Here is a 24219-nt window from a genome sequence, read left to right on the forward strand (position 1 = left end):
TCTCTTCTTCGGATGCACAAGAATGGAAACACGACGCCACGTCGCATCGAATGCCCGCAACAGCAGTTCCAAGCGCCACGGAGCGGAGGGGAAGCCTTAGGGTTGCCACGTTTCCCTCCCATCTCTGCACACCATCTCCGTGGCGTCGGATGGGTTGTGCTGCACAAGCACATGGCAAAGATGCCATGGCGAAAGGTAACTTTGATGACGATAATGGTACGTGGTGATGGCGTTGGATGGCGGCGGCGGCGGGATGGGTGTTGGCTGAACATAGCAGCTGAGTGGCTGTAGCCGACTGTACCTACACTTTTAGTACTTGCAGCGTGACATTAACTTGCGCTGGTTCATGAATCAAGCAGAGACCTGCTTCGTCTCGCCTTTCCAGAACAACTCTGTTGCTGAACTTTGGAAGCGGTGTACAACGTGCATCGTGCGGCTTGCGGCTTGCCATGTGCATGAGGTAGCACTGACCACGGCCACGACGAAAGCCCTCGAGGCGATCAACGTTGCCTGCCCGAAGAAACGAGCCGCCAAAACACGAACCAAACTCAAGCAACTTAGCATGGCCGCGGAAAGGGGGGGGGGGGGTAAGGGGGCTATAACGGCTCGTTAGATACCCTCCTTGTTCATTTTGCCAGTATTAGCCTTCTGCACGAAAGCAGGCGAGGCGTGCGAAGGGTCGAGATCATAACGCGTGGCAGCGTGGTAGGGCTCCAGATAGCCTTTTCCCCATGACATGAGACGTGCATTGCAGCCACGTGTCACGGGCAGCGCTATCTGTCAAGAAAAAAAAAAGCTATACATTTGATGCCATCACACGAACCCGAGCCGCCTGTCTCAGATGTTTCCATGCATCAGATTCTGCACGGGGCTGACTCGCAGGGAGGGGACATTCGACCTCTCTTGTGCCTTTCCTGCTTCGCTATGTGTGAGTGGGTGAGCGTGTGTGTATATCCGTATGCATATGTGTGTGTTTGTGTACACACCATAACATGTGGGAGTGGTGTTGCGCGCATGAACCAAGCAATCGAATACGGGCGCACACACCGATGCCATCCAAGATTTCTCGGTGATATCTTGGGCTTGTAGAAAGTGAGAGCGGCGGTTAGAAGGAATCTGGTCGGACTACGGACGGATACCAGTGCCTACGGTTCCGTCGTTGTATCGTGATGCTGCATTGACGATGCTGGCACGTACTACTGTATAGCAAGTGTAGTCGGGCATCAAGTAGTGCTGCAACACAGCCATCACACCTTGCCTATTGCCAAGCCAGCACGTGGACTGCAGCGAAGGCTCCAAACCGCATGAAGATGACCATGGGTTGACCATTTCAGGCCTCAGCCACGGACCCGTGTTGGGACGGATGGATGGTCGCGAGGGGACTTCTGTAGACTGCCATTGCGCTCTGACCAGCGGGAGTACAGAGCAGAATGGTCTTGTGAAGCACCGGAGAAACGACCAAGGGGGGAGAGGAGCATGGCGTCTCACGGGCTGCTTGCGAGATTAAGTATGAAGCATGACCGCTGCGGTCGTCGTTGATGATTTCGATTGGCAGATGGCGCTTTGGTTAAGCTTCCAGAAAGGGTCCAATTCGATTCGGGGTCGAGGACCGTGCGGCTGGGACGGGCAAGTTTCGGGGGCTTTCTTGACTGTAGACGGCATCTCTTTGCGATTCTTTTCCTTCTTGGGGTGAGTGTCTGTGGTGATGGTGGTGGTGCTAGTAGTGGTGCTAGTAGTGGTAAGGGGCGGATTTGTTGAGCACGGTGAACGGATGGTTGGTTGGCTGGCTGCTTCCGTAGCAGAACCGTAGAACAGAGCCGGAGATGGCGCTAGAATGGAGGGAAGAAGTCGGGCGAACGGTTTGGAGTGAAAGGAAGGTGAGCGTTGGGTGCGGAACGGAATACCTCAAGGTGAGGAGAGGTGAGGTGAAGGAGCGGGGCAGGGCAAGGGGAAGCGCGGCAAGGTGAGCACCTCACTTCTCTACATGCCTAGGAGATGTACTCCGTACGTACTACCTACGGGCATGGAGCATTCATACGAATAGCTCAGGCGCGGTCCCCTGGGAGCGCGACGATGGGAAGGCACGGAGGGAAGGATGGGAAGCGATGGAGGGGTCGGGCAATGAGTGGGGGGGACCTGGATAGTCAACGCTAAAACGGTCCGTATTAGGTAAAGCTGGTCGAGCGAGGTAAGGTACCTTACTTCGTACTCTGACTGCGTAAGGTAACGCAACTACTATGTAACCGCACCTTAGGGTATCGTGCCTGCCTCGTAGCTAAGGCAGGCAAGACCCGGCAGAAGAAAGAGCACGAAGTTACGAACAATTAGGCGTTGGTAGGCTGTAGCACGTGTTGACGGTGGCTGGGTAGGGATCCGGCGAGGCGGCCGGCAAGAGATCAAACGGTGATAGGATGAGGCGCTCCGACGAAACGTTCCCCGTTCACGCCCATACGCACCTCAGTCTCCACCGCTGAACGCCCACGCCGCCCGTCCGATAACACGGCCGCAGCAGTGTTAGCACCGTGACCGTGACCGTAGAGTGACCGTAGCCGTGGCCGTGGCCGTGACCCCAGCCAGGGTCGGAGGGAAAACAGATCCCGAGCACGACCGATGGGAAGTTGCGATTGGCCTTGGCATATCACGTACGAGTATGTCCTTTGACCCTTGAGCCCCTGGGGTCCGCTACTAAGTGATGGGTATAGTGCTCAACGACGTAGTATTCAAGGGACTACCTGAGTTGCCCTGGCATAGACTTATGAAAAGGTTGATGCTTTGACGTTTGTTCCCCTTTTCTTCTTCTTTTCTTTATTTAAACTTTGAGCAGAGATGTAGCGATGGTGTAATTGGGACGGATGCCAAGACAAGTCAACCTCTCTCCCCGTGTGGGCTGGACTGGGGCGTAACCGGAGTACTTGGTGCACAACACGGGACGGGAAAGGCGGGAGAATCGCAGCGAGGAATGACCCGGGTTCGCATCAGGTGGAAGGCGAAGCTTCCGTCCCTGGAAACTCGGGAGTCGCAGCGGAGGCTCTGCCTTGAGCTGACTGGCCAAGTGATTGCACAAAAGTGAGTTGACATGAGGTAATGTGAGCTGATTTGGGAGCTCTCGCGCAGGGAGTATCCAAGCCGGAAGATTGCTGAAGAAGGCGGAGAAATGAAGACTTGTCCCAGGGTTACGGGCAGGCAAAGGATCGGGAGCAAGGCAGTGCCGGTAAACCGTAAAGAGGCAAGGCGGGGGTATTGAAGAATGGCAATGCAGGACAGGCATGACCGTGGATGGAAATCCGTAGGGCAGGGCGTAGCGCATTTGCGGGCGAGCATGGCAGCAACATCCGTCTTCTTATCCGATACAACCTCAAACCAGACCGCGTGGGATAGCACCTAGTAATCATTTAACATGTAAAGAGCACCTTTGAGAGTGCGAAGTGAATACCAAATCTGACCATTGAGGATACTGCGTTGCGTTAGTATGAAAGACACTGCAGTTTGGCGACCGGAAGGTGACCGGGCAGACAGAGAAGAAAAGAGCAAGGGGAAGCTGGAGCCGGCCTCTTCCCAGCTCCGTTCAGATGGGAAACTGGGGAGAGCCGGGTTCAAGCGGAACATGTGGGCTAGAGTTGGACCTTCCCATGCTTGCCAAGTATTCGTAGTAGTATTATGGATAGAGAGTGGAAGCCTCCAGTATTCATGGGAGAGAAGCAAGTACCTATCAATGTGCGTCTCTGCAGTGTATCTACAAATTACCTCCTCCCTGGTCTGGATCACGGCGATGAGATGAGCAGCATATTAGCAGGAGCGATCCGGTGAATGACCATGGTTGGGCAGGTAACATGTGTTGCATACGTACACCCGGGACCCCCAGTTTGTTTGCTTTGCGAGAATGAGATGATGGCATGGCTTCTCCTCTTTGACACACAGACAAATTGTAAAGAAGGTATCCATATTGCGGCAAGGGCATATGGGATGGATAAGGGAGATTCTTCTCCCCACCTGCACGACGGTGGGAGGTGAGATGGTGGGCATTTACTTTTCTGGGAATCTCATGTTTGGTAATGAGAGATGAGCTACTTTGAAAGAGTGGCGCCTCGTACCGGGGTCAGTTTGACGAATCGATGTTGAAGAAGTATGCTGCGTGTCGAAACCTGAGGCGAGATGGCGGTATTTTCAAGCAAAAAGAGGGCGTGCCAAACAGGTCCTCGCATCGCATCGCTGTCTGATAGACTCGAAAAGTCGCAACGAAAAAAAATACCGCACTCTGGATGTTTTTGAGACCGGGGTAAAGCGTTGAAAACGTATCGAACAGCAGTGACAGCAATGGGCACGGTTCCAGATTACGAAAGCGCACTACTTTGTACACATGAGCAGCAAGCTGTACCTTAAAAGTCAAGGACCTCTGCAGTACAGGTATCCGTAACTGAATTGAAGGTTGGGTTTGATGCCACTTCCCTGCACTCCATAGGTATCTGCTATTTCAGAAAGAGGCTCTCCAATGAGAGTAATGGCGCAATCCACTTTGTATGCCATGCCATGCCAAGGAAGCCCAATCAAGACGGAATGCACTTGCATTTGCATCAGCAATGTCATTTCCCGCAAGTAATACAGATACAGGCTGTAGATTATACCGTGGTTGAGTATCTGGAAAGTACTTGGCTACTTACTCATCTAGGTACGATGTGATGCTGCGCTGCGCTGCGGGGTGAAGTCAGTCAAGAAGTCAATCAGTCAGTCGTTCAGCTTGGATAGACAGTCCAGGCCTGGCCACGGCACTTCGTACAATGTTCAACGAATCCATGGCTGCATGAGTGTCTGCAGACGCATTGTGCATTTCTGTCTATTTTTTTTTTATTTTTTTTTTGGCACGGCTGAGAGGGCTGACTGGATGTTTAGGTTGCTAGCAAATGGCTCAGAACCGAGCGTGTCTCGTGAAAAGGCAAAGTCCATCAAACCCTCAAATCCTCAATCCTCAACCCTCCTCTTTTCCTTAGCGTGAAGTGAGAGAGGTACCTACCTTACCTCATTGCCATGGATCATAGAGCGCGGTTGGGTGGGTCACTCCGGCTTTCGCCTGGCACCAGCAATCAGCTCTCGATGACCCCACTTTCGACTGAAGTACCCTCGAGCTGCAGAGTACTTGCTTGGAGGTTTGTACTCCTCGAAAAAAGGTACTTAGTCCCACCGAGGCCACTAGAAACACACCCATCTGCTCGATGCAGCCAAATGAGGACTGGCGTGTCAACTGGACGGGCTGATAGAAACCGTCAGCCAAGACCCTGCCTTGCCTGATCCCTGTCAGCATGTGGTGATCGACCGTGCAGGGACTACGGGACAGGGGAGATCCCTCTTCTTTCCCTTTTCGAAGCTCTCCCAGAAAACGGCAGGATACCCACAAGATGGGGTTTCCACTTTCCAATGTCTTTCCCTAGACCCCTGTCGGTTTGCCCGCTCGTGTGCCCCTCCCCCCTCCGCGTTCCCATCTGCAGCAGACTGCAATCCCCCCTCCTCCTTCCCTCCCACTGCCTACACTACATCGTACCCCCCCGTTTTGGCCATGCGCGCCTGGCGATTGGATTGAGCCCAATGCGCCCGTTCATGCTCCCACCTTCTCATACTCCAAGGTATCCTCCCATTTCTGCTCAAAGTCTGTGATCCGTGATCCGTGATTCCGTGCGTTAATACGGGGTAACGGGAAATGGAAGGAAGTACAGAAGAGGAGAAAGGCAGAGAAGAGGCAAGGACAAGAGAGGGGGAACGAGAGAGGGAAACAGCGATGAATTGGCCTCCGACAGGCATACCATACATTGTTGTCAGTGAGTATTATCCCGCTGGCAACAAAAGCTTCGACGGGTGTCTCTGGTGTAAGGCAACTTCTTTCTGCCTTGTTTCAAGAGGGTAAAAAAAAAAAAAAACCCCGGGCACCTCGAGCGCGGTTTTGCCCACTATTGCATTCACTCTCGCCCTCACAATGCCCAAAAAATACTACAATCTTTGGAAGAAACTCATCACATCCAATGTACATCGCCATACCCAAGTATTTCTACATGAAGGATGTACACACCGGAAGCTCAGCTTGAAGCTCCGCGTTGACTATCTATGCATGCGGACGTCACCTTAGTATTGCGTAGCTCATGGCGATCTTTTCGGCCCCTCTTCACTCCCCTCTACTCTACTCTTCCTTTCGGCATCCCGAAGTCACACGTGTCTCCCAGCTTTCCCACCTATGCCCAAAATGGGTCGTTTCCGAGTGTGCAGAGTGTTTGGATGACAACGGCTCGTTGACACGCCGAGCCAACGACCTACAAGGACAGGGAACATCACTTTGAATCAACCTAGCCAGTCGCCGTCGACCCTTCAATTTTCATCTTCAAAACCTGAGGTATCCAAACATTGACATGCAATAATCGCACCAGACCCGTCACCCATACGTAAACCAACCATACATATCTAGACTAAAAAGCGTGAGAAACCATAAACTCAAGTCATCTGGAATGGTCTGTCCTTCATTGACTTGGGTCGTGACTCGGACCCTTTCCGTCCATGGTTATGAAGCCATCCTGTCCCAAGCGACGAACGAGTGAGCTCTCATTTCAGCCCCCCCTTCCTGTCAGCAACCTGCATATCATGTGATTGCCATGGTCTGACACCTTTTGTCAAACACTCTCCAGCCTCAACTTTGACAAGCTTCCATCAAGGGCTTTCGAAGCTTCCAAAGAAGCCCGCCCTCCACTTCGTGTTGTCTTGCCACAAACTAAACCCATCTACCGAACAAAAACTTGAATGAACCCTATCGTTGGACGACGGCCTGACCGAGACTCGGTATGGATAGTTCAGGCGAGACCGTCAACTCTGCTGTTCTCTGAGAAGTATGAGAAATGAGACTTGAAGCCACATTCCGGTTCTGATAAGTCCGGGTTAGACGAGGCAAGACTGAACCGGTAGCAAAGTGAGAACCAATGACACGGGCCCGGAGCATCCCATAGAACAAGAATTTGAAGGTGGACTGTGTGTGGGAGGAGGTTGGACGTTGCACGTTGCAGAATCCCCCCGAGCCCCACCACTGCTTGTTTAGACGGCGTCGTTTTGCCGGTCTTTTTTGCTTTTGTTACGATTGCCAAGTATCCGTAACGCCAGACCGAATACTCTCCAGTTCTCCAGTTCCTGGATTACATCAGGTGGATAGCAAATAGCTTGGTTCGTTTCGTCTCCATGTAACCAATTGTGAGGCTGGTCATCCAGACAGCATGTAACTTGGCGTCTTGCCAATGTCCCGTGTAGGACTCTTTTGGACCGTGCCTAGGCCATACCGTAGACTACTGACAATTGAAGGTTTATCTATGGATGACCCGTTCATGGCTTCCATTGAAGAAGTGAAAGCCGGGAACAGGCATGTTGGCCCGGATCGGCATCGGAGCGGTCAAGGGAGGGGAGAAGTTGAGCAGGTGTGGGCGGATGGAACCAGAGGAAAGGTATCTGTGTGGATGACGGAAGGCGGGATTTGCAGAGGGCCCAGCAAGGTGCCGGGTCTTTTCCCTCCCTGAAGGTGGACGTACGGAGGACGTACGGATACATGCATACTAACATTGGGTGGTGCGGATAGGTAAGGTAAGTATGTAGCTTATCTTTGTTTTGTCCATCCCCTGAGCTTGTATTTCTTTTGTTTTGAACTACCGCCGGAGGAGCCAGTGATGTGCTCCCAGTCCGCGATCAAAGAGAAGAGCGACGACCAGGTTATTAAAGATATGTTCGGGGTTGGCTGGGGCTCTTCGGGGCAATCGTACTGGAAATGGGATACAGCGCCGGGAATTGGCTGGACCCCCCACTCCCCTCGAGGCTCGGTCTCTGCGGTCCCCCTCGGTCTCTGGGTGGGTGCGAGCGGGAAAGTGTCAAAGCACCCTGCCAATGCCAGTGCTTTCCGCCCGTCATCGGGGGGCACCGGGGGCCGGACTTGAGGTCCGTGGTTTTCCTTACCTAAGGCAACTGAGGGTGCACACACGCTCCTACTTCACCTGGGGTCGAGGTTAGAGGCTGTTGAGTGCCTTGGATATCAGGTGTCAGTAAAGCATGGGAACGAGGACATGATATGGAGTACGTACCCTGTCTCTCACGGGACCGTATGGTCTTACCCCCTCATCCTCCCGACACACTGCCATTCCCGCCTGCCACCTATGGCAGCACCAACACCGGACGGGAGGGATCGCCTCACCTCTTGGAAAATTCCATCTTCGGCGCTAGAACAAATCTCCTGCATCGGTCCTGCACCGCTTCTGCAGCGTCTAAACAGCCCGCCGTCACGCTACAGCCTTCCTTGCTTTCTGCTAAGTTTCCAACGTACTTGTACCTAGCGTAAGGTACTTTGGTCAAAGTATTTCTGCGCCACAAATCATCTACGCTACGGAGCGCAGAATAGCTTAGTAGGGACGGAGACCTACACTACTACGTACAACAGAAACACCTACCTCCTCAGTACGGCATTCCACATGACTGGCGTCTTTCAACTGCATCTTAGGTTCGAGAAATGTTGGTTTCATACCGTCTTGATACACCATCCATACGCCATCTTCCATCTTGCTCTTCGCCGTCGATATGCATAGAACTGAGTGCAAGGCGAGGGTGAGCAGCAATTCTCCGCCTTTCCGCTTCACTTCACTCGATTCCCTCCATTCTAAGAAAGGAGCACCATGGCACCACACGGAGGACATATCCGTGCTTCACACAGCCCAACACACAACACCAGGATCGAGCAGACGGATAAGGCGCATCAAGGGACAGCCTACAGTCCGTGCTTCTTCTTCTTCTTCCTCTTCTCCTCATCTTCGCCCACTCCGTCAGCCTTGAACCGCCCTCTTCCAGCTCCAGCAAGCAAGCATCTTTCATTACCCCCGCCCCAGTCCTCTCCGATCCAGCTCGGCTTAACTTCGCACTTGACCGACGATGAACCAGGGCAAGGCGTCTTAGAGATGCTATACACAGCAGCTTAGCGTCCAGAAAGGAGCCCTCTGCAGAGTACTTTGCCTTACAAGGCCGCTACCCTCGTTCAAGGGGGATCGAAATCCGTTACAGACGCCTGTGACCGCGCACGAAACCCTGCTGTCTGCTCGAGGCCCCTGGTAAACTCAATGCCAATTCCAAAAACCTCGACAAGGCCATTTTATACCATAAGCGGAAAGATGGTGCTTGGCACGGTAAGGTACGGGTAAGGAGAGTTAACCGGCCGGTAGGTTAGGTTTTACGACTAGGTCGAGTGGGCAGACAATGAGCCAGACCCAGACCGACCCGAACCAGAACCAGGACAGAGGAACCCTCAACCCAATCCCCTAGGGCCCCCCAAAGCTGAGCGGTGTGTGTGGAACACTGATCCTCGACCACTGGTAGTTGCTCGGCACTTTCCGGTCCAGGATTCGGCTCCCTGCTTTTCGGGGCAGTGAAATCCGGCGATTTTTACATCATCGCCAAAACGCCGGATGCTGAAAGGCTCCGGTGGTGCTTCAACCCCCGTCCAAGACTCTCGAAACCCTAGTCCTGGACCTGGCAACACTCGAGAGCGGGCACAGTTACTGGCTAGTGGAAACCCCTCACGACCCAGCTCCCAGCTCACAGCTGTGTCTACCACCAGCACCAGCTCCAGCTCGAACCCCAGCCCCGGCCGGCGGGGTAGCAAGAACGCTGCGCTGGGACTCGATTGGATTGGATGAATTCCTCGCTGGTTTAACCTCGCGTCACCACCTGACAACCCTCGACCCAGATATCGTCCACCAAAGTGAAGGGCACAGCACACCAGAAGGCGCAGGCGTAAGGCGCAGACACGATAGCATCAACTCTGATGCCCTCGCTATCTATGTAATGCGGTTGCCCATGGCCTTGATTAACGCTCGGGCGCTCATCTCTCCCTAGGTTCATAGCTGGAAAGCGCTACGCCTCAAAGGGTCAAAATTTTGACCAAAAAGATGACTGCTACTACCTTATGTCGAAGCTCAGCTAAGGCAGGTGTTTCCGCGAGAATTCACCTCAAGTCGGGGGGTTGCAGGTTCTAAGGCAGGGGAGAATTCAAAGACCACCAGAGCTTCGGTCCAAAGTGGAAAAGCTTACCTGGAGATGTGCGGCCGCCTTTACTTCTTCACCCACCTCACACAATCTGCCCTGCGAATTTCCAGCCTACCTGACCGTTACGGATACCTTGCTTTAGTCCCCGTTCTGGCCTACACTACGAATACGGATACAGATACAGAAACTCCATAATCCACCCTGCCGCATCGACCATCACCAAAAGGGTTCATTGTAAGACCCATGACAACCTTGGACAATTATTGACGGGTCAGCTCAACCTTTCCCCCGGTTTTCAGCGTCGCATTTTCATCCATATCCTGTTGCGGGACGGAGTGGGCGACGCACCAACCCTCCGGCAATATCCTCATATCCTCTTCCCCGTCACCTTCAGGGGCCCTGGAACGGGATGAGGAGAAAAATAACCCAAGTCAGCCAGCTGTCAAATAAAAAACCAAACGAGACGGCCAAATGAACCTAGTCCTGCTTGTATGTACACAGCACCTGGCAAGCGGGCGAATGGTCCGCCCGCATCAGCGCCGCCCACTCGTCCCGAGCCCACGGGGCGTTCTGATGCCGTTGAATTCTGATGTATCGGTGCATCCCCGGTTCGAACATGGCCAGCCTGGTACTGTCGGACCTGGCCCGGCCGGGTCATTACTGCCCTTGATAGAGTGCTTTTGCATGCGTCAATACTGTCTGCTTGCGGATACGTAGGGTACGAATACACACGCTTGCACTGCCTTTCATCCAAAGTTGCTTGGCGCCAAAGTGTTTACCCAGAACTTGGTTTCTTGCCATTTCTGAGAGCAGTCTAACTTGGAGTTGGTCGTCTTCGTCGACAAAATGCCAGACACCACCCTGCAGAGCGGACGAAACCCGCAAGCCAAGCCTCGATTCAGGATGATGGCCCCTGGCTGGGACTGGGTACGTATCCCATCTCTCCCAGCCCATCCCCTGCCACTCAGTCACAGTGACTCCGCGACTCCGCGACTCCTCTGATCGCTGATAGTTCACTGCCTTTTAATCTATCGCTAGCGCGGTGGTCTACATCACTTACGTATTCTCAGGAGTTTGCCTTGGAAGGCGCCAAACTCTAAAGCGCTTCCTGTCGTCAGGTTTTCGATCGTCTGATGCATCTCGACACTTGCGGAGACAGCAACTTGCATACGTGATTGAGAGAGGGGGCAGATGTATTACACGTCGACCCATAATATCATGTCGGCTTGCGCGAAGCGAAAGCTACTGGAGCGTTCGTGGTATGCGCCTAGCCCGTTGACGAGGTCCAGTTGAGTTGAGATGTAAGACCTCTTGAACACCAGATCTCGACTTTACAAGTGACGCTATTCTGCATCTGTCAGCGCCCGCTGTGAGACAAGATCGGCCAAGACGGCGACGGCAACACGATCGTTCCAAGGCAGAACAAGTTGTGGAGGCAGACTGCAGTCCGCAGACATCGCCAATATCTCCCTCGATCAATTCTGTCTTGATTCTCGGAGTCCGGACCTCTGCATAGCGGACACTACGAAACCCAGAACCAAGACTCAAGACCTCCGACGAACTGGTACTTGGGTCTGGCTCCTCTCTCTATGGGCCCGCCACGTTCGCTACCTACCATCGCCCCTCCTCCGGCGTGCCTATGTTGATTACTCCGTACCTCCGCCGGTCGCCCACGAACGTTCATGCGCGTCTGGCTCTAGCGGCTGACCCTGAGCGCACGCGCGTTCGTCGTATGCATTGCTGGCTAGACAAAGATGGTGGCAGTGGTTGTGGCTCATACACAGCAGCCTCTCGGAAGATAGGTAAGGCGTAGAGCATTTCTTGACAGGGCTCAGACCGAAGCGAGTCTAGGAAGGGCGGTCAATTTGTCGCCCGTACCACCTTGAATGAATTGATTATCTCGGGCTCCGCATCGTGTCGACCATCTCCTTGAACAACCCACATTGTACAAGTTGCAACATACGTAGTATTCAACGAAATGGAGCACTGGAGCACTGGAGCACGCCCAGAGATATGGAGGGGCCCGGGTGCGGCACAGGAAAGAGAGAGAGCGAGGCTTAACTCGTCCAAGACTCCCAAGTGGAGGTGACATCTTGCAGGAGAACCCACTCCACGTCACAGCATATCCATGCCATTCCTCCCCTCAACACCCGAGCCCAAAACACACTCATTCTCATCTTCTTGCACCCCCACCGGGAATGGGGAAAGGAAGACATGTCGAGAGGGGCAAGGGAGGATAATGGGGCGTCAGTGGGATGGTCCATATCCAGATCGGCGTCTACGAGGCACGACACGGCTGGCGCAATATCGCTGCTTCCCAGGTCTCTGGTATTGTACACACGGCCTGCTGCCGTCCTTGGATCATTAGATGGTCCCATGTTGCTCTCAAATTAGAATAAGAATACTGCTAGTGTAGCAGACACCCGCCGACCAGGCCGATACCCTTCACCCCCGTCCGTCCCCATCGCACCTTTCAGATCAACAGCATGTGCGTTTGGTTGGCCGTTGTGATGGTTTTGCCAAGTCGGGGGGATTCCTGTCGCTTCCCTCTCCCATCGGCTAATTTATCACATCGCTTAAGATAGCAGCATGCGCTTAGAAGATCCCTTCCTCGACGAGACAGTTGAGCTGTGAGGCTCTGGGCTTCTATCATTTTTGATACATGCCACGAACAGCGATCAAGGACCAGGGCCGGCTGTTCACTTCGGGAACCCGGTGGAACTAAGTAATCATGTATTGATTGCATTTGTGGATGACGGGCTGTAATGATTGACCGACCGTCAGGTCGACCGCTTTCTGTTGTTTCTTTTTGTTTTTCTTGTCTTTTTTTGGCGATTCTTCACAGGTACATTGGGGGTCTCTGCTCATCATCTTTTCAAGGTGTTGCATGGGACTGGCCGAGTTGCTTGTCACCTCGATAGACACGAACTGCTAACCATACCGGATGAAGAGAAGAGGGAGAGGGTCCAAGCAACGTTGACGATACTGCGACCTTCTCTTCCCAGGTTTTTCGATGCGCCCATTCAGGCTTGGCCTTGCTCGTTTCCGCTCGGATCGAGGAAAATTGAACACAGAGTTCACCGGTGTAGGAGTGTGAGTGGATACGCCCAACTCGATTCTACCTTACTCTGAATCTATGGATCTTTTTCTGCTCACATCAGGAGACGAGAGAGATTGGCCTCTTTGCAACAGAGAGATTGAAGGCAGAAATATGAGGTGGGAAGCGTTCGAGCGATAGATTGAATTTCATTTACAAACCACCACTACAGCAGGGCGTTGCAGAAGGAGGACGGGCAGAGCGGGCACTCGCGCGGTTTGTGCGTCTATCCATTCGGCAAGGGCGCCTCCCCTTGTCTGAGGGACCCCCCATGTTAACCGTCTACGGTTCCCTGCCCCTCTGTCTCTTATTGCCAATTGGAACTCGTTGGTACCACCATCTACTATGGCAAATGTGGGCTCTTTCTTGTCTGATGGGCGCGGCGATCCGGACATAGACTTTTTCTTTACCTTGTCATCCTGTCTCGATCTCCTTCTTGTCTCCGGCCGAGAGAGAGCTGACCTGGTCAAGTCTTTGGTGGTGCGGTTACCGGTCCCCTAGCTAAGCCCTGTCAACAGTTCAATGGGAACATGGGTCCTTGTGATGTCAGCAGGGCGAAAGACAACACAGCAGCAGCCAGCGCCCGGCCCGGCTCGGCTCAGTATGGTCAGAGGAGATGGAACACATCCTATCGGACAGCATTAAGCCAACCTAGTGACCAAAGCGAGAGACAGAGAGAGGGACAAGCAGAAGCAGAGAAAGTGTAAAACGGTTAAGACGGCTTTCCTTGATTGGACCATGCTCATCTGAGGAGACAAAGAGAGAAGAAAGGCACTTTCTGTCGACAGCTCTTGCAAGGTCTTTTACAGCTCATTTGCATACTGCATAGCGAGGAGCAAAAGAAAAGTCTTGGACTTTGCAGGTTGGAGACCCTCTCTCTCTCTCTCTCTCCATCTCAATGAGCCAAAAGAGATAGACCTTGACCCCCCCCCCCCCCTCTTCGGTTGGATCAAGTCTCATCACTTGTATGAAGGAGCTGCAGGACGGAGTTTCCGTAGTATGACCATGCCATGATGCGTAATGGGGTAATGGGGGTGGTCACTGGATGGATGGGTGGCGGGTGGTTTGTCTGAGGTATCTATCCCATCTCCCATCTCTCTCTCTCTCTCCCCTTTCGTCTACAGCCCAGCCATGCAGAAAACGCTCCCGCAGGCGAGGAGCAGGGGTAGCCAACATAGAGTTTTCGACTGTTGCCGTTCTTTCCAAGATTTGGTCTTGGTATACTTGGTATTACTATTAGGTATTCTGGTTCGGTTCCTCGGATTAGTCCAGACTCCCAAACACGCAACCGAAGTTGACCCTCTCTCTCGGTTCGAAGTCTCTCTCTCTCTCTCTCTCTCTCTGTCTCTCGTCGGAGTCTCTGTCCCTTTTCTCACTGCGGCATCTCGTTGCGGCATTGTGGTAGCCGGGGGTGTACTATAGTCTATACTCCCGTAGTGTTGTGTGACAGGCAAAACGCGACTCGAGGGAGTTGATGATCGGCGGTCCCTATGTTGTCATCATCTGCCTTTCTAGACGACAGAGTTCCATCCCGAAACTACCCAACATCAACTAGCGACCCCATCTCTGTCAAATCTCATGCCCCTTCCCTCCTGCCCACACGTCTCCCGCGCGCGCTCGACTGAACTCATGAAAGCATCGTGGGCACATGATGTTGCAACCAAGTCCTTGGAGTTAAAGATCACGAGTCGATAGGACCACTTTCTCTCTCCAAAGCATGTGTTTGTGTAAAATCTGTTCATCAAATTTTGTGGTTTGTTTCTGGCGAGGTCTGGATGAGATTTATCCTCTCCAGCCCGCTTAACTATGGTTAAACATCAAAAAGTCCATATTCACATTCTTTTAATTCCATCCCAGAATGTGTGTGTATCATCCCCCGTTTCCCCAAGAAAGTCTAAAACCGCCCAATGGTTTGGTACCCAAAATGATGATAAACAAAAGGCGAGGAAATAAGAAAACCTCCAAAAATCCTGTTAAGCGCCTTCCTTTCTCCAAGTCTCTCGGCAGTTTGAACAACAACAAAAAAGCAGTGATAATTTGGGGTTGGTCGCAGAAGTCCTCCACCCTATTTCTGATGTACCGGTATCGCGGGTAAAAAGAAGAAGGAAAAAAAGTCGTGAGTGAAAAGAATAGAAGCAATCCCAGCCACCATGCTCTCCTGGCCCGCATTCGAATGCCATGACGAAGCCAACCCGTTTTTGTTTTTATCTACTACAACAGACCCAATCAGGCAAAGTGTGTGTGCGCGCGCGCGCGCGCGTGTGTGGTTGTGTGTGTGTGTTTGATGTGTTTCCCCCTTGAGAGGTCCCATCCCATTCCAGCTAGAATGAAACTCCATTCTCGTAACAAAGGAGGAAGGAGGACGTGAAAGAAAATTGGAGACTAATAGCTCCGAGTTGTGAAGTATGGACAAGTAAATAGGTGAAGAATTTGGCGCCAAGTATCGTATCCGTCTCAGGAACCTTCGACTGCAACACAGCCACGAAGTTCGGGGTAACGGCGAACAAAGTTCTCATTGAGGCGCCAGTTTTCGAGGCGCATTGCGTGTGTAGTAAACGTGTCGCTAAGCCACATCTCTCCAGATTGCGGGTCGACCACCAAGGCGTCAATTGGCCGGCATGGCCAATTGATCAGTCTCAAGCTAGACGAGTATACGCCTTGAAATTCTTCGTTCGCGTACAACTCCTGGCGTTCGATAATGGCAGTGCGCAGAGGTGCCCAAAGGATGAGATCAACCCACTGAGGATGCGGGATTCTAGTCTGGCACGGTTTCGGTGTGAGTTCAGGCACAATGGCCTGGTAGGCCTCACGCGTTGGGTGCACCAGCCAGGCGATGGCTCGTTGGATGACGGCGAAGACCGCTAAGCGTTCAATGACGTTGGTGACACCTGCCTTGTTGACGAGAGCGGTGATGAGCTCAGCCATGGGGTGCTTGACGCCGGGACCCGTGACTGTTGTGGAAGCAGCTCGATCAAGGTCGGCTAGCTGGCATCGTGGAGGTTCTGTTGTAGGCGAAGCCGGATGATACTCGAGGAAATTCTTCACATTGACCCTAGCAGGTCGGAGGAGGTTGTCGAGAGACTTCAGTTGTGACAGTCGGCGGCAGTCCTGTATGAAGCCGACAATCAACTGGTCGATTCGACAAGTCGGCGGGACGATGAGGGTCGGAATCTCCCAAAGGGTGGTGCCAGGCTGGCGAATCAATGAGCTGACGGTTGTTGGTAGTACACCGGAGTTGGATACGAATTCCACGACTGCTGGTGATGAAGATACGGCTGATGATGATGAGAGATGGGAACCTGCGACTGATGAGGCATTGAGTGGTGACTGTGAGGGTATCCAGCGTCTAGAAGCTGAGTGGTTAGCGTCTCAGAATTGCGTTGCAACCCAACCACCGGACATAGGGAAGACAACTTACCAGAGTCGACATCATCATATTCACTCATCTTTGCCGGAATGCTTCGGGCATCCATCATCGGCGCGGGGACGCTCGTGGGGATGTAGCCTGCGCCGTACTCATCGGTGTTGGCGGATGATGACGGGCTTGAAACGGTCGAAGGAACGGAGACGGGAATGCCTGGGCCCCATGACTCTGACGCATCCGGCATGGGCACGTAAGAGGGACCGAGTTCTTGCATGACGTTGTAGTCACCGTTTGATGGAAATGGCGAGGATCGAGGACTGGGGACTGCGCCGCTAATAGAGCTCAGATTGTCGTCGTACACTGGAGCCGAGTCAGCACGAACCAGAGGCAGCCAGGCAGAAGACGAGGCAATGGAAGCAGCCGTACCTGAGTTTGGGTAGGACTGCCCGTTGGGAACGCCCATGCTCTCTCTGAGCTTGAACAATTCCTCTTCAAGTGCCTTGTTCTTGCGCAAAAGCTCCTGGACGGTCTGGCTCTGATCGCGGCCGCGCTCGCTCTTGAGCTCCTCAAGCTCGCGCTCAAGACGCTCAATGTGCTCTTTCGTTCTAGCTCTGATGGCGCGCTGTGCTTCTCTGTCATTGGCACGCTTACGCGCAAGCTGGGAGGGCGTCAGGGTTGAGACGCTTCTGGTGCCTGTTGAGGAAGGCGTCCAAGTCAATATATTATCCGTACATGAGAACGTGGAAGGGGACGAAGGTGGTAGAGTAGGAGCTAAGGAGGGAGGTGGGGGATGATCGAGGCGAAGACGGCAGAAGGGTAGAACCGCATAACCGCCGCCGCCGTCGTCGACATCTCATGAGGGGTGCTGGTGATGCGTACCCTTGCGCTTGGTGGGCTTCGTAGGCTCTGCAGAAGCTGATCGTGTCATGTTGTCGGCGGCGTACTTCTCGTCGTGGTGTGCAACAACGGTAATGGTAACAGGTCTGGATCGAGTGTTGGCAACGGCAGTATGGGCCATGCTCTAAGGCAGAAGACTGAATGTAGGAAGAGAGAGACGGGTCTGGCGACGAGGTGAAGTTGTTTGTTGTTCGAGTTGTCAAGGCAGGGATCAAATCAAGAAGATCGAGAGGAGCGCATCTTGGAGTTATAAGATCTATTGACGACAGGAGCAGACACAAGAACAGGCCCTTCGAATGCCGGCGGCAAAGTAGTTTCAGGGCAGCTAGGAGAGACGAGTACCTCAGTACGAAGGTACGTACTAGATGAGCATGGATCTAGGGGGTAGAGAAGGAGACAGGGCCAGTGACTTTTGGTAAAGGTTGAGGATGAAGAGAGACAAGACAAGCAAGAAGAGGAAAAGGTACGTACTGTACCGTACCGCTACCTCCTAGGTCCATGAAGGGCACTAGAAGTAGCAGCACATAAGGTAGGGAAGTCTGGAGCAGGGGTTCGATGGAGATGCAAGCATCCGGGCTAAAGCAGCCCAGTCTCGAGGGCAAGGACGTGGGACTGTACCGTAAGTGAGGTGGTAGGTAGGGGAGTGTATTCGTAGGTGTAGGGTGAGAATGGAAAGGATGGCAGAGCAGAGAGATCACGCCGCGCAGAAAGTATCCAAGGAGCCGTAGGTACAACGGGTCCTGAGTGCTTCGAAGACAGAGGAAGGGTTGAGAGTATCGGTGAAGAGACGTAACTTGGCACATGACAGTCGATGTTGGGCACAGACATGGCGCAAATTACTAACTCACTTGAGAACAACTTACAGATCTCCCAAGGATGGGCTGGGGGATAGAGGGGAGTGGCAGGGGTCTGATCAGAGGAGAGGGACAAGCCAGCGGCAGGGAACATGGGAGAAGGCGAAGAAGAGGACGAGAGAAGCGGGTGAGGCAAGGCAGCGAGCAGGACGGGACCGGGGGGGTGGAAGTTACACAGATGCACTCGACTGCAGCGATGTAGACATGTACCTTCCGACTGCCAGTTACCCATCGGCCTCGACGGGGCAGGGGTGTGAAGAAGGAGGGGGTGTGGGAGAAGAGGGGGTGCGTGATGGTAAGAGGGGGCGTGAGATGAAACCAGGGGAGGCGTGAGGGACAACCTTGTGTGAGGTGAATCTAGGAGAACAACAGAAGTGAGAACTGTGAGATGCCTCTTTACCTTAGGTAATGTGATGGATGGGCCACCACATTCGCATGCCTGGGATACGGGTGCCTTTTTTTTTTTTTTTTGCTGCGTGTGCCTCATAGTGGGAAACTACGTGTTTTGACGCGGAGGCAACAAGCTTCTTCAAGTTACTTTGAAGGTGTAACTAGTCGCCGCGGAAATCGAGCGAGGAATTGCTGCGAGCCAGATTCCGCCGCTGTGCCGGTATCCAGGCTGGGCAGCATTCTTCCCCCAAACCAAAGAACATTCGTTCGGTTAGGTTTTGGGTTTGTCTTTCCTCTGGTCCTCGTTGTGTCTGTCTGGAGACTGGAGAGAGAGAGAGAGAGAGTAGGTGTGAGAGCGAGCGAGAGTTGGGGCAGGGTAACGGGAAGGAAGTGCTCTCTCTCACAGATACTGTATCTGCAGGGGGAGATCCTCAAGCAGTAGCAGTCGATGTGGGTGGGCAACCTCCTGCCCCGTGATTGTGGCTCTTGCTGGCTCGAGTCCGACTCTCGATCTCAGCGAACGGGTTCCCGGTGGGGTTGCTTATCCGTACCGCAGGTAGGGAAACGTAAACGGGGTCAAAGGTAAGTAAGGCAAGCATAGAGTTGGGAAAAGGTTAGCTGCTGGGCTGGGTGAGGTGACGAAGGGCAAAGCCGGCAAGGAATGGGCAAAGCAAGGCAAGGCAAAGCCAGGGTTACGGGAAAGGAAAAGGTACCCAGGTGCCTTGTCGGATCCGTTGAAGTTGACAACCAAATCAAACTCCGACTCCTCCTCCCGCACTTGACCTTGTATGGTCTTGCGGATTGCCTTGCCCTGCCATGGCCCATAAACGCTGCTATACCCTCCCATGGGCCATGGCCCTGTCCTGTCCGCCTTATCCATAAATGCGTATGAGGAGGTGGGCTCGCTGAAGAAAGACGAGATAATCCCGTCTGGGCTTACATATTGCGTTGACCTGACGGCTCGGAACGGGGGGGCCTTGCAAAGCGGGTGACGAGTCCTGTTGAATACCAGCATCTACGAGGACGAACGAGGAACTCTGAAAAGCAACAGTCCCGTCCGGCTGATGCTCGGAATAGCCACACCCATGGCATGTCCATGGCGGCATGGCCTGTGTGTGGCCAGCCCATGGAACGCCCAGACCAAGAAAGGTGAGTTAATCTCCAATACCTATCTCGTTCAAATCCGTATTGTGTACTCCGTGTGCATTCGTAGAATTGAGGGGCGGAAAAAGACATGTCCAGATCCTCAGAGGCTGGAGTTTGGGGTGATCATGATGCGTGTTTGGTTTGACCTGTGGTTGACCTCAATCCCAGCCCGAACACCACCATCCGCGCGCAATGTCGTCCCATTCTACGAAAGGCTTAGGTTGAAGAAGACGAAGAGCCAGCCAGGCGTGCCAGTGCCAATATCAGTGCCGGTGCCAGTGCCAGGCCAGGCTGAGGCCAGTAGGGCCACACGGCATAAGCCTCAATTCTGCTCGAGGCTCAGCACTGCTGCACCGCTGCATTTGCTAACGCATGCCCAGCAGCCCATGGAAACCTTCGGCCAGCCTCCGATGACCGGGGGGTTTGCGATACAATGACGAAATGATGTTTTTTTATCCTCTCTTGCCGCGCCGACAGGCCTTGTCATCTTGGACTTCTCCGTAAGGGTTATCACCTACTTGGTCTATAGGGGTAAGTTTAAACTCCCTACCAGGTAGCGTGGGTCTGGCCAGGGTAGAGCAGTGACTCTCAATGGCCAAATTTGTGTTCGACGTGCACAAGAATCTCGAAAGTAATGCTGCTGATGTAATCTCGAAAAGCACGGGCGAAGATACCTGACAAGGGGGTTAAACTTTGGCCTGATACCGTAGTACATACGGATGCTAGGAAGCACTCAAGGGCCAAGGCGTATCCGATCCGTACAGGGAAAGAGAGAGACAGAGAGAGCGAGAGTACTTCTGTATCTCTCGGACCCGGAAAGCACCAATGGGCAGCAGAGCGCAGAGGAGCGGCCGTGGGCGGGAAGTGCGCGCTCAGGGATGGTTTAGCAAAACACAATCGCATACACTGCCCATATGTGATGTGAGGGTGTGAGTGGTCGATGAAGTAGGTACGAAGAAGTGTGTGTATCCGAGAAGGGAATGGAGGAGGATGGACTCGCTCTCTCTGGGTATCGAATTGATTGTGGGCACACACACACGCTGGTCGAACATTCGTATGCTACCTACTACACTCACTCTCGCTCATATAGACACACACACACAAACACGCGCGCGCGCAATACCTAGATGAGGAGAGGCATGTCAAGTTCCATTATGAGTTAACCGGGAAGTGAGTGAGGAACGAAAGGTGAAGTGTGAGGTGAGTGTGTGAGGATCAGGGGCCCGCCGCCGGTGAGGTCAGTCGGGGCCCAGAGGTAAACTGTGGGAAAAGGTGGAGAGATACCTGACGATAGGTGAAGGGGGTGGTACGTATCCACTACGCGAGAAATAAACTTTACGCTAAAGCCAGATCTGTCGTAGCTTGGTGGGCGCCGATACGCGGCCCAGCAGCGACCGCAACAGCCCAGTTAGAAGGTCAGCATCGAGGGAGAGACAGCGTAGAAAAGTGGTCTGTTACTGGATACCTAAGTCCTAAGGTACACCATTATCGACCGGGGAGAGCAAGAGCACTGAACAGCGCTGAACAGCACCTCACCCTCGAACTTGAGGCCCCTCTTTCTCTCTCTTCCTCTTCCTCTTGCTCTGTTTCTGGCACTCTGTGAGAGACTGCGACCAGCAGGCTGCTGCTGCTGCTGCTGCTTTCATCTCGTGCTCCAAAACATGGTACTGGGGAAACTTCGTCGTCGGTACGTACCCGGCTACCATGAACCATCTCTACCTACCTTACAATGCCTGGGCCAAGCACCATGCAAGTTGCACGGAAACCTGCTCCCACTTCGCTGCTCCGGCGGCGGCCAGCCCGACCGGTACCTTGTCCCCTCCACTACATCCAACCGTAACACGCTTGTCTCTTTTAAGAGAGGGTCGTCTTGCGGCCTGCCATGGGGCCATAGGCCATGGCTTGTGTCGTCGGCCGACTTTGGGGGGGATGGGGGGAAGAGCTGCGTGGTGTGCGGGCAGTAAGATTGGCGTATCCGTACCGATAGGCAGACCGCACTTACCTTGCGAAAAGAACCGAGAAACTCTACGGAGTAACTAGCCATCTCTATATTTTCGCATTCGAAGCGACGAGCAGCAATAGCCAATTTGGGCAGTTCGCAAGATTTGGCACCATGTGGACAAGAGGCTCCAGAGTAAAGAAAAAACACAAATGCCCGCCGCCGTCGGCCCTTCTCACTCAAAGGGCGCGATACAAAGTGGTGTCATAGAACCTCGAGGGGTCTCCTACCTAGTAACTGTAGCAGAAACCGTTTGCCAAATGGAGTATTCCGGTGCGGAAACCCTACCTAATCTCACCTAGTCCACCTCCACTGGCACAACATCCTCCGTCCGTCCAGACGTACGCAGTACACACTACCTACACAGTAGAGAGGTTGGAGCCACTGGCGTATCGATCGCTAGTGCATTGCGTCGCCCCTTTGGAGAGGAAAAACCCAAAAAAAGAGGGAGCCTTGGGTCTATCTTCTGAGGCCTTCTAGCACCTCCATTGCATAGGCATTAGAATCCATACCTAAGACGAGAATTGCGACCTGACGGCGGCGGCGGCGGTTTCGAATGGCGTGTTCGGGCCTAACGAGCAAGAGAGACAGAGACATTCTAGCTCGCCGACCAGAAACATTGAATACCAACCGCCCTGTGCCATCAGTGCCGGATCCATTGTCAGGAACTTATCGGCTCACCCGCTTCACATTCGTCGTCCGTCTTGTCTGGCGACATTTCTAGCTTTCGGTGAGCCACGCCGCGATGACATTTCATCCAACGGCCAAGACGGTCTTTGCAGCTAGCACGTCCGAAGATCGGATCCAAACTGTACCTGGCCTAGATTTCACGACGGCTCTCCAGCCTCGTCGCCCAAAGGTTCCCAGGGCCTCCCATTTGAGCCCCGATCGGTTCCGTTGGACACATGCCCACTATCGAACGGCTTCCTCGGATTCCGTCGTGGGTAGGCCACGCGAAATTGAGATATTCTTGTCTTTTCACCGCTTTCGAATTGGCTGGCTTGGAGAGATGGAATTGGGCATGAGCAAGAGAGCGGCGACGGCGCGCGCACACACACACGCACACACGCGGGTACATACACCTCCATGTTGCGACTGAATGGCGGCGTCCATCATGGTCGTTCCAATCATCGGACCTGGTTCCGGTCGCCCAATCCCACAGGATGCCGCTACTGAACTGCCGTTGTCAATCTTTTTCCCCGATTGCTATATTCCGCCTTTCGGAATGCAGGCTCATGAAGGTTGGCGCATACGGCACCCCTGGTCACAATTTGTCTACAAGTCGCAGTCTCTTGCCATTGAACGTTAGTAGATGTGAGCCCAGCAACAGCACCACGGCCGGCCGACCGACCGTACAAGGCCAAAAATTTGGGGGTGTTTGTCTTCTCCCTTGTTGCCGAGTCTTATGTCGGCATCCTGTCTCACTTTTTCAGCTTCGCGGCACGCCCTTCTGACCGAGCCAACTTTGATTCAGCGCGGTCAGCGTCTTATTCGCAGAAACATTCGCTCTCGCGGTGCGGCGTGTTGACCTCCGCCAGATAGGTACGGTATGCACAATCGACCGAATGCCTGTCCTTGGCTGCCTGCCCAGCGAACCCGAGATCGCCGCTGTCAACGCGTCCTGTACCGGATTTCGCAGGTGTCTGCAACTTTGCGTAGGTGTGTGTGTATGCGTGTCTATGTTGCTTCTCGTCCATTGTTTCTTCTTTGCTTTTTTTCCCTGGTCTTTTCTTATTCTGTGGTGCGCCTCCTCCTGCTTCGGTGTGTAGGAGAACTCTCGGGTTGCGGTGTGAGAACTTGAGATGCGCACAGGTACTGAAGGGCAATGCGCCGGCATTCTCTCTGACATGCGTGGCGGGCTTCTCGAAGGTCCATGGAACTCTTCTGTCTGGGTTCTGCATTGCATCGGGCGGTCGCATTTTTCTTCTAGCCTCTCGTCGTTCCAGGGTCATGTCCGAGGACACCACCATCGCGATGAGTCTGGCGCATCGTCGAAGAGGCGAGAAGGGAAAACGAAGCATGGGCTGTCGCCGAGCTGGATTGCGATTCACAGGGTTTCCAGGCTGGCGGGATTGTGGCGTTTCGGGGGGGGGGGGGGGGGGGGGAGGAGGGTGGGGAAGGGGGGCGCGTGTGTGGGTGGGGGGTGGTTGGGTGTGGTGTTGGGTGGGTGGGGGGGGGGGGGGGGGGGGGGGGGGGGGGGGGGGGGGGGGGGGGGGCTCCTTCCCCTTTTCGAGAATGGGAAGTCTGCTGATGTGTCTGAGGTTGATCTGTTGGTTCTCATCTCCCCGCGCCCAAAAAGTCTCACTCTACCTGCCAACTGGGTTCAGTGATGAGTACTTTGTAGATGTTTCCAGCTGTCAATTAGTTCTTGTGTTCCCCCAATCGCGGGGCAAAAGACCCGTCTGGCTCTGGCGGCCCTCCCTCGTTGTTCCTT

The 24219-nt window shown here is 53.7% G+C and overlaps 9 protein-coding genes across 9 annotated transcripts; 5 read left to right on the plus strand and 4 right to left on the minus strand.

The window, feature by feature from the left end:
* Positions 1-185: 185 nt before the first annotated feature.
* Positions 186-9888, plus strand: CTAM01_03955 (uncharacterized protein; the record flags this gene model as incomplete). The annotated part of the gene is made up of 2 exons (XM_060519985.1): positions 186-216; positions 9515-9888. 2 exons carry the CDS (start codon positions 186-188, stop codon positions 9886-9888), a joined length of 405 nt encoding a protein of 134 aa, XP_060385406.1.
* Positions 9889-12166: 2278 nt separating this feature from the next.
* Positions 12167-12406, plus strand: CTAM01_03956 (uncharacterized protein; the record flags this gene model as incomplete). The annotated part of the gene is made up of 1 exon (XM_060519986.1): positions 12167-12406. One exon carries the CDS (start codon positions 12167-12169, stop codon positions 12404-12406), a length of 240 nt encoding a protein of 79 aa, XP_060385407.1.
* An 878-nt stretch (positions 12407-13284) lies between these two features.
* On the minus strand, positions 13285-13530 carry CTAM01_03957 (uncharacterized protein; the record flags this gene model as incomplete). Its single annotated transcript, XM_060519987.1, has 1 exon — positions 13285-13530. One exon carries the CDS (start codon positions 13528-13530, stop codon positions 13285-13287), a length of 246 nt encoding a protein of 81 aa, XP_060385408.1.
* Positions 13531-14266: 736 nt separating this feature from the next.
* Positions 14267-14557, plus strand: CTAM01_03958 (uncharacterized protein; the record flags this gene model as incomplete). The annotated part of the gene is made up of 1 exon (XM_060519988.1): positions 14267-14557. One exon carries the CDS (start codon positions 14267-14269, stop codon positions 14555-14557), a length of 291 nt encoding a protein of 96 aa, XP_060385409.1.
* A 472-nt stretch (positions 14558-15029) lies between these two features.
* CTAM01_03959 (uncharacterized protein) lies at positions 15030-15315 on the minus strand (the record flags this gene model as incomplete). Its single annotated transcript, XM_060519989.1, has 2 exons — positions 15030-15148; positions 15231-15315. The coding sequence occupies 2 exons, from the start codon at positions 15313-15315 to the stop codon at positions 15030-15032; spliced, it is 204 nt and encodes a 67-aa protein (XP_060385410.1).
* A 274-nt stretch (positions 15316-15589) lies between these two features.
* CTAM01_03960 (uncharacterized protein) lies at positions 15590-17517 on the minus strand (the record flags this gene model as incomplete). Its single annotated transcript, XM_060519990.1, has 3 exons — positions 15590-16488; positions 16554-17192; positions 17379-17517. The coding sequence occupies 3 exons, from the start codon at positions 17515-17517 to the stop codon at positions 15590-15592; spliced, it is 1677 nt and encodes a 558-aa protein (XP_060385411.1).
* A 2591-nt stretch (positions 17518-20108) lies between these two features.
* CTAM01_03961 (uncharacterized protein) lies at positions 20109-20273 on the minus strand (the record flags this gene model as incomplete). The annotated part of the gene is made up of 1 exon (XM_060519991.1): positions 20109-20273. The coding sequence occupies one exon, from the start codon at positions 20271-20273 to the stop codon at positions 20109-20111; it is 165 nt and encodes a 54-aa protein (XP_060385412.1).
* A 1174-nt stretch (positions 20274-21447) lies between these two features.
* CTAM01_03962 (uncharacterized protein) lies at positions 21448-21750 on the plus strand (the record flags this gene model as incomplete). Its single annotated transcript, XM_060519992.1, has 1 exon — positions 21448-21750. The coding sequence occupies one exon, from the start codon at positions 21448-21450 to the stop codon at positions 21748-21750; it is 303 nt and encodes a 100-aa protein (XP_060385413.1).
* A 1198-nt stretch (positions 21751-22948) lies between these two features.
* CTAM01_03963 (uncharacterized protein) lies at positions 22949-24115 on the plus strand (the record flags this gene model as incomplete). The annotated part of the gene is made up of 5 exons (XM_060519993.1): positions 22949-23089; positions 23145-23203; positions 23260-23440; positions 23598-23892; positions 24018-24115. The coding sequence occupies 5 exons, from the start codon at positions 22949-22951 to the stop codon at positions 24113-24115; spliced, it is 774 nt and encodes a 257-aa protein (XP_060385414.1).
* Between the last annotated feature and the right edge of the window lie 104 nt (positions 24116-24219).

The sequence above is a fragment of the Colletotrichum tamarilloi genome, assembly GCF_030869305.1.
Source record: "Colletotrichum tamarilloi strain Tom-12 chromosome Unknown Scaffold_9.1, whole genome shotgun sequence".
Taxonomy (NCBI): Eukaryota; Fungi; Ascomycota; class Sordariomycetes; order Glomerellales; family Glomerellaceae; genus Colletotrichum; species Colletotrichum tamarilloi.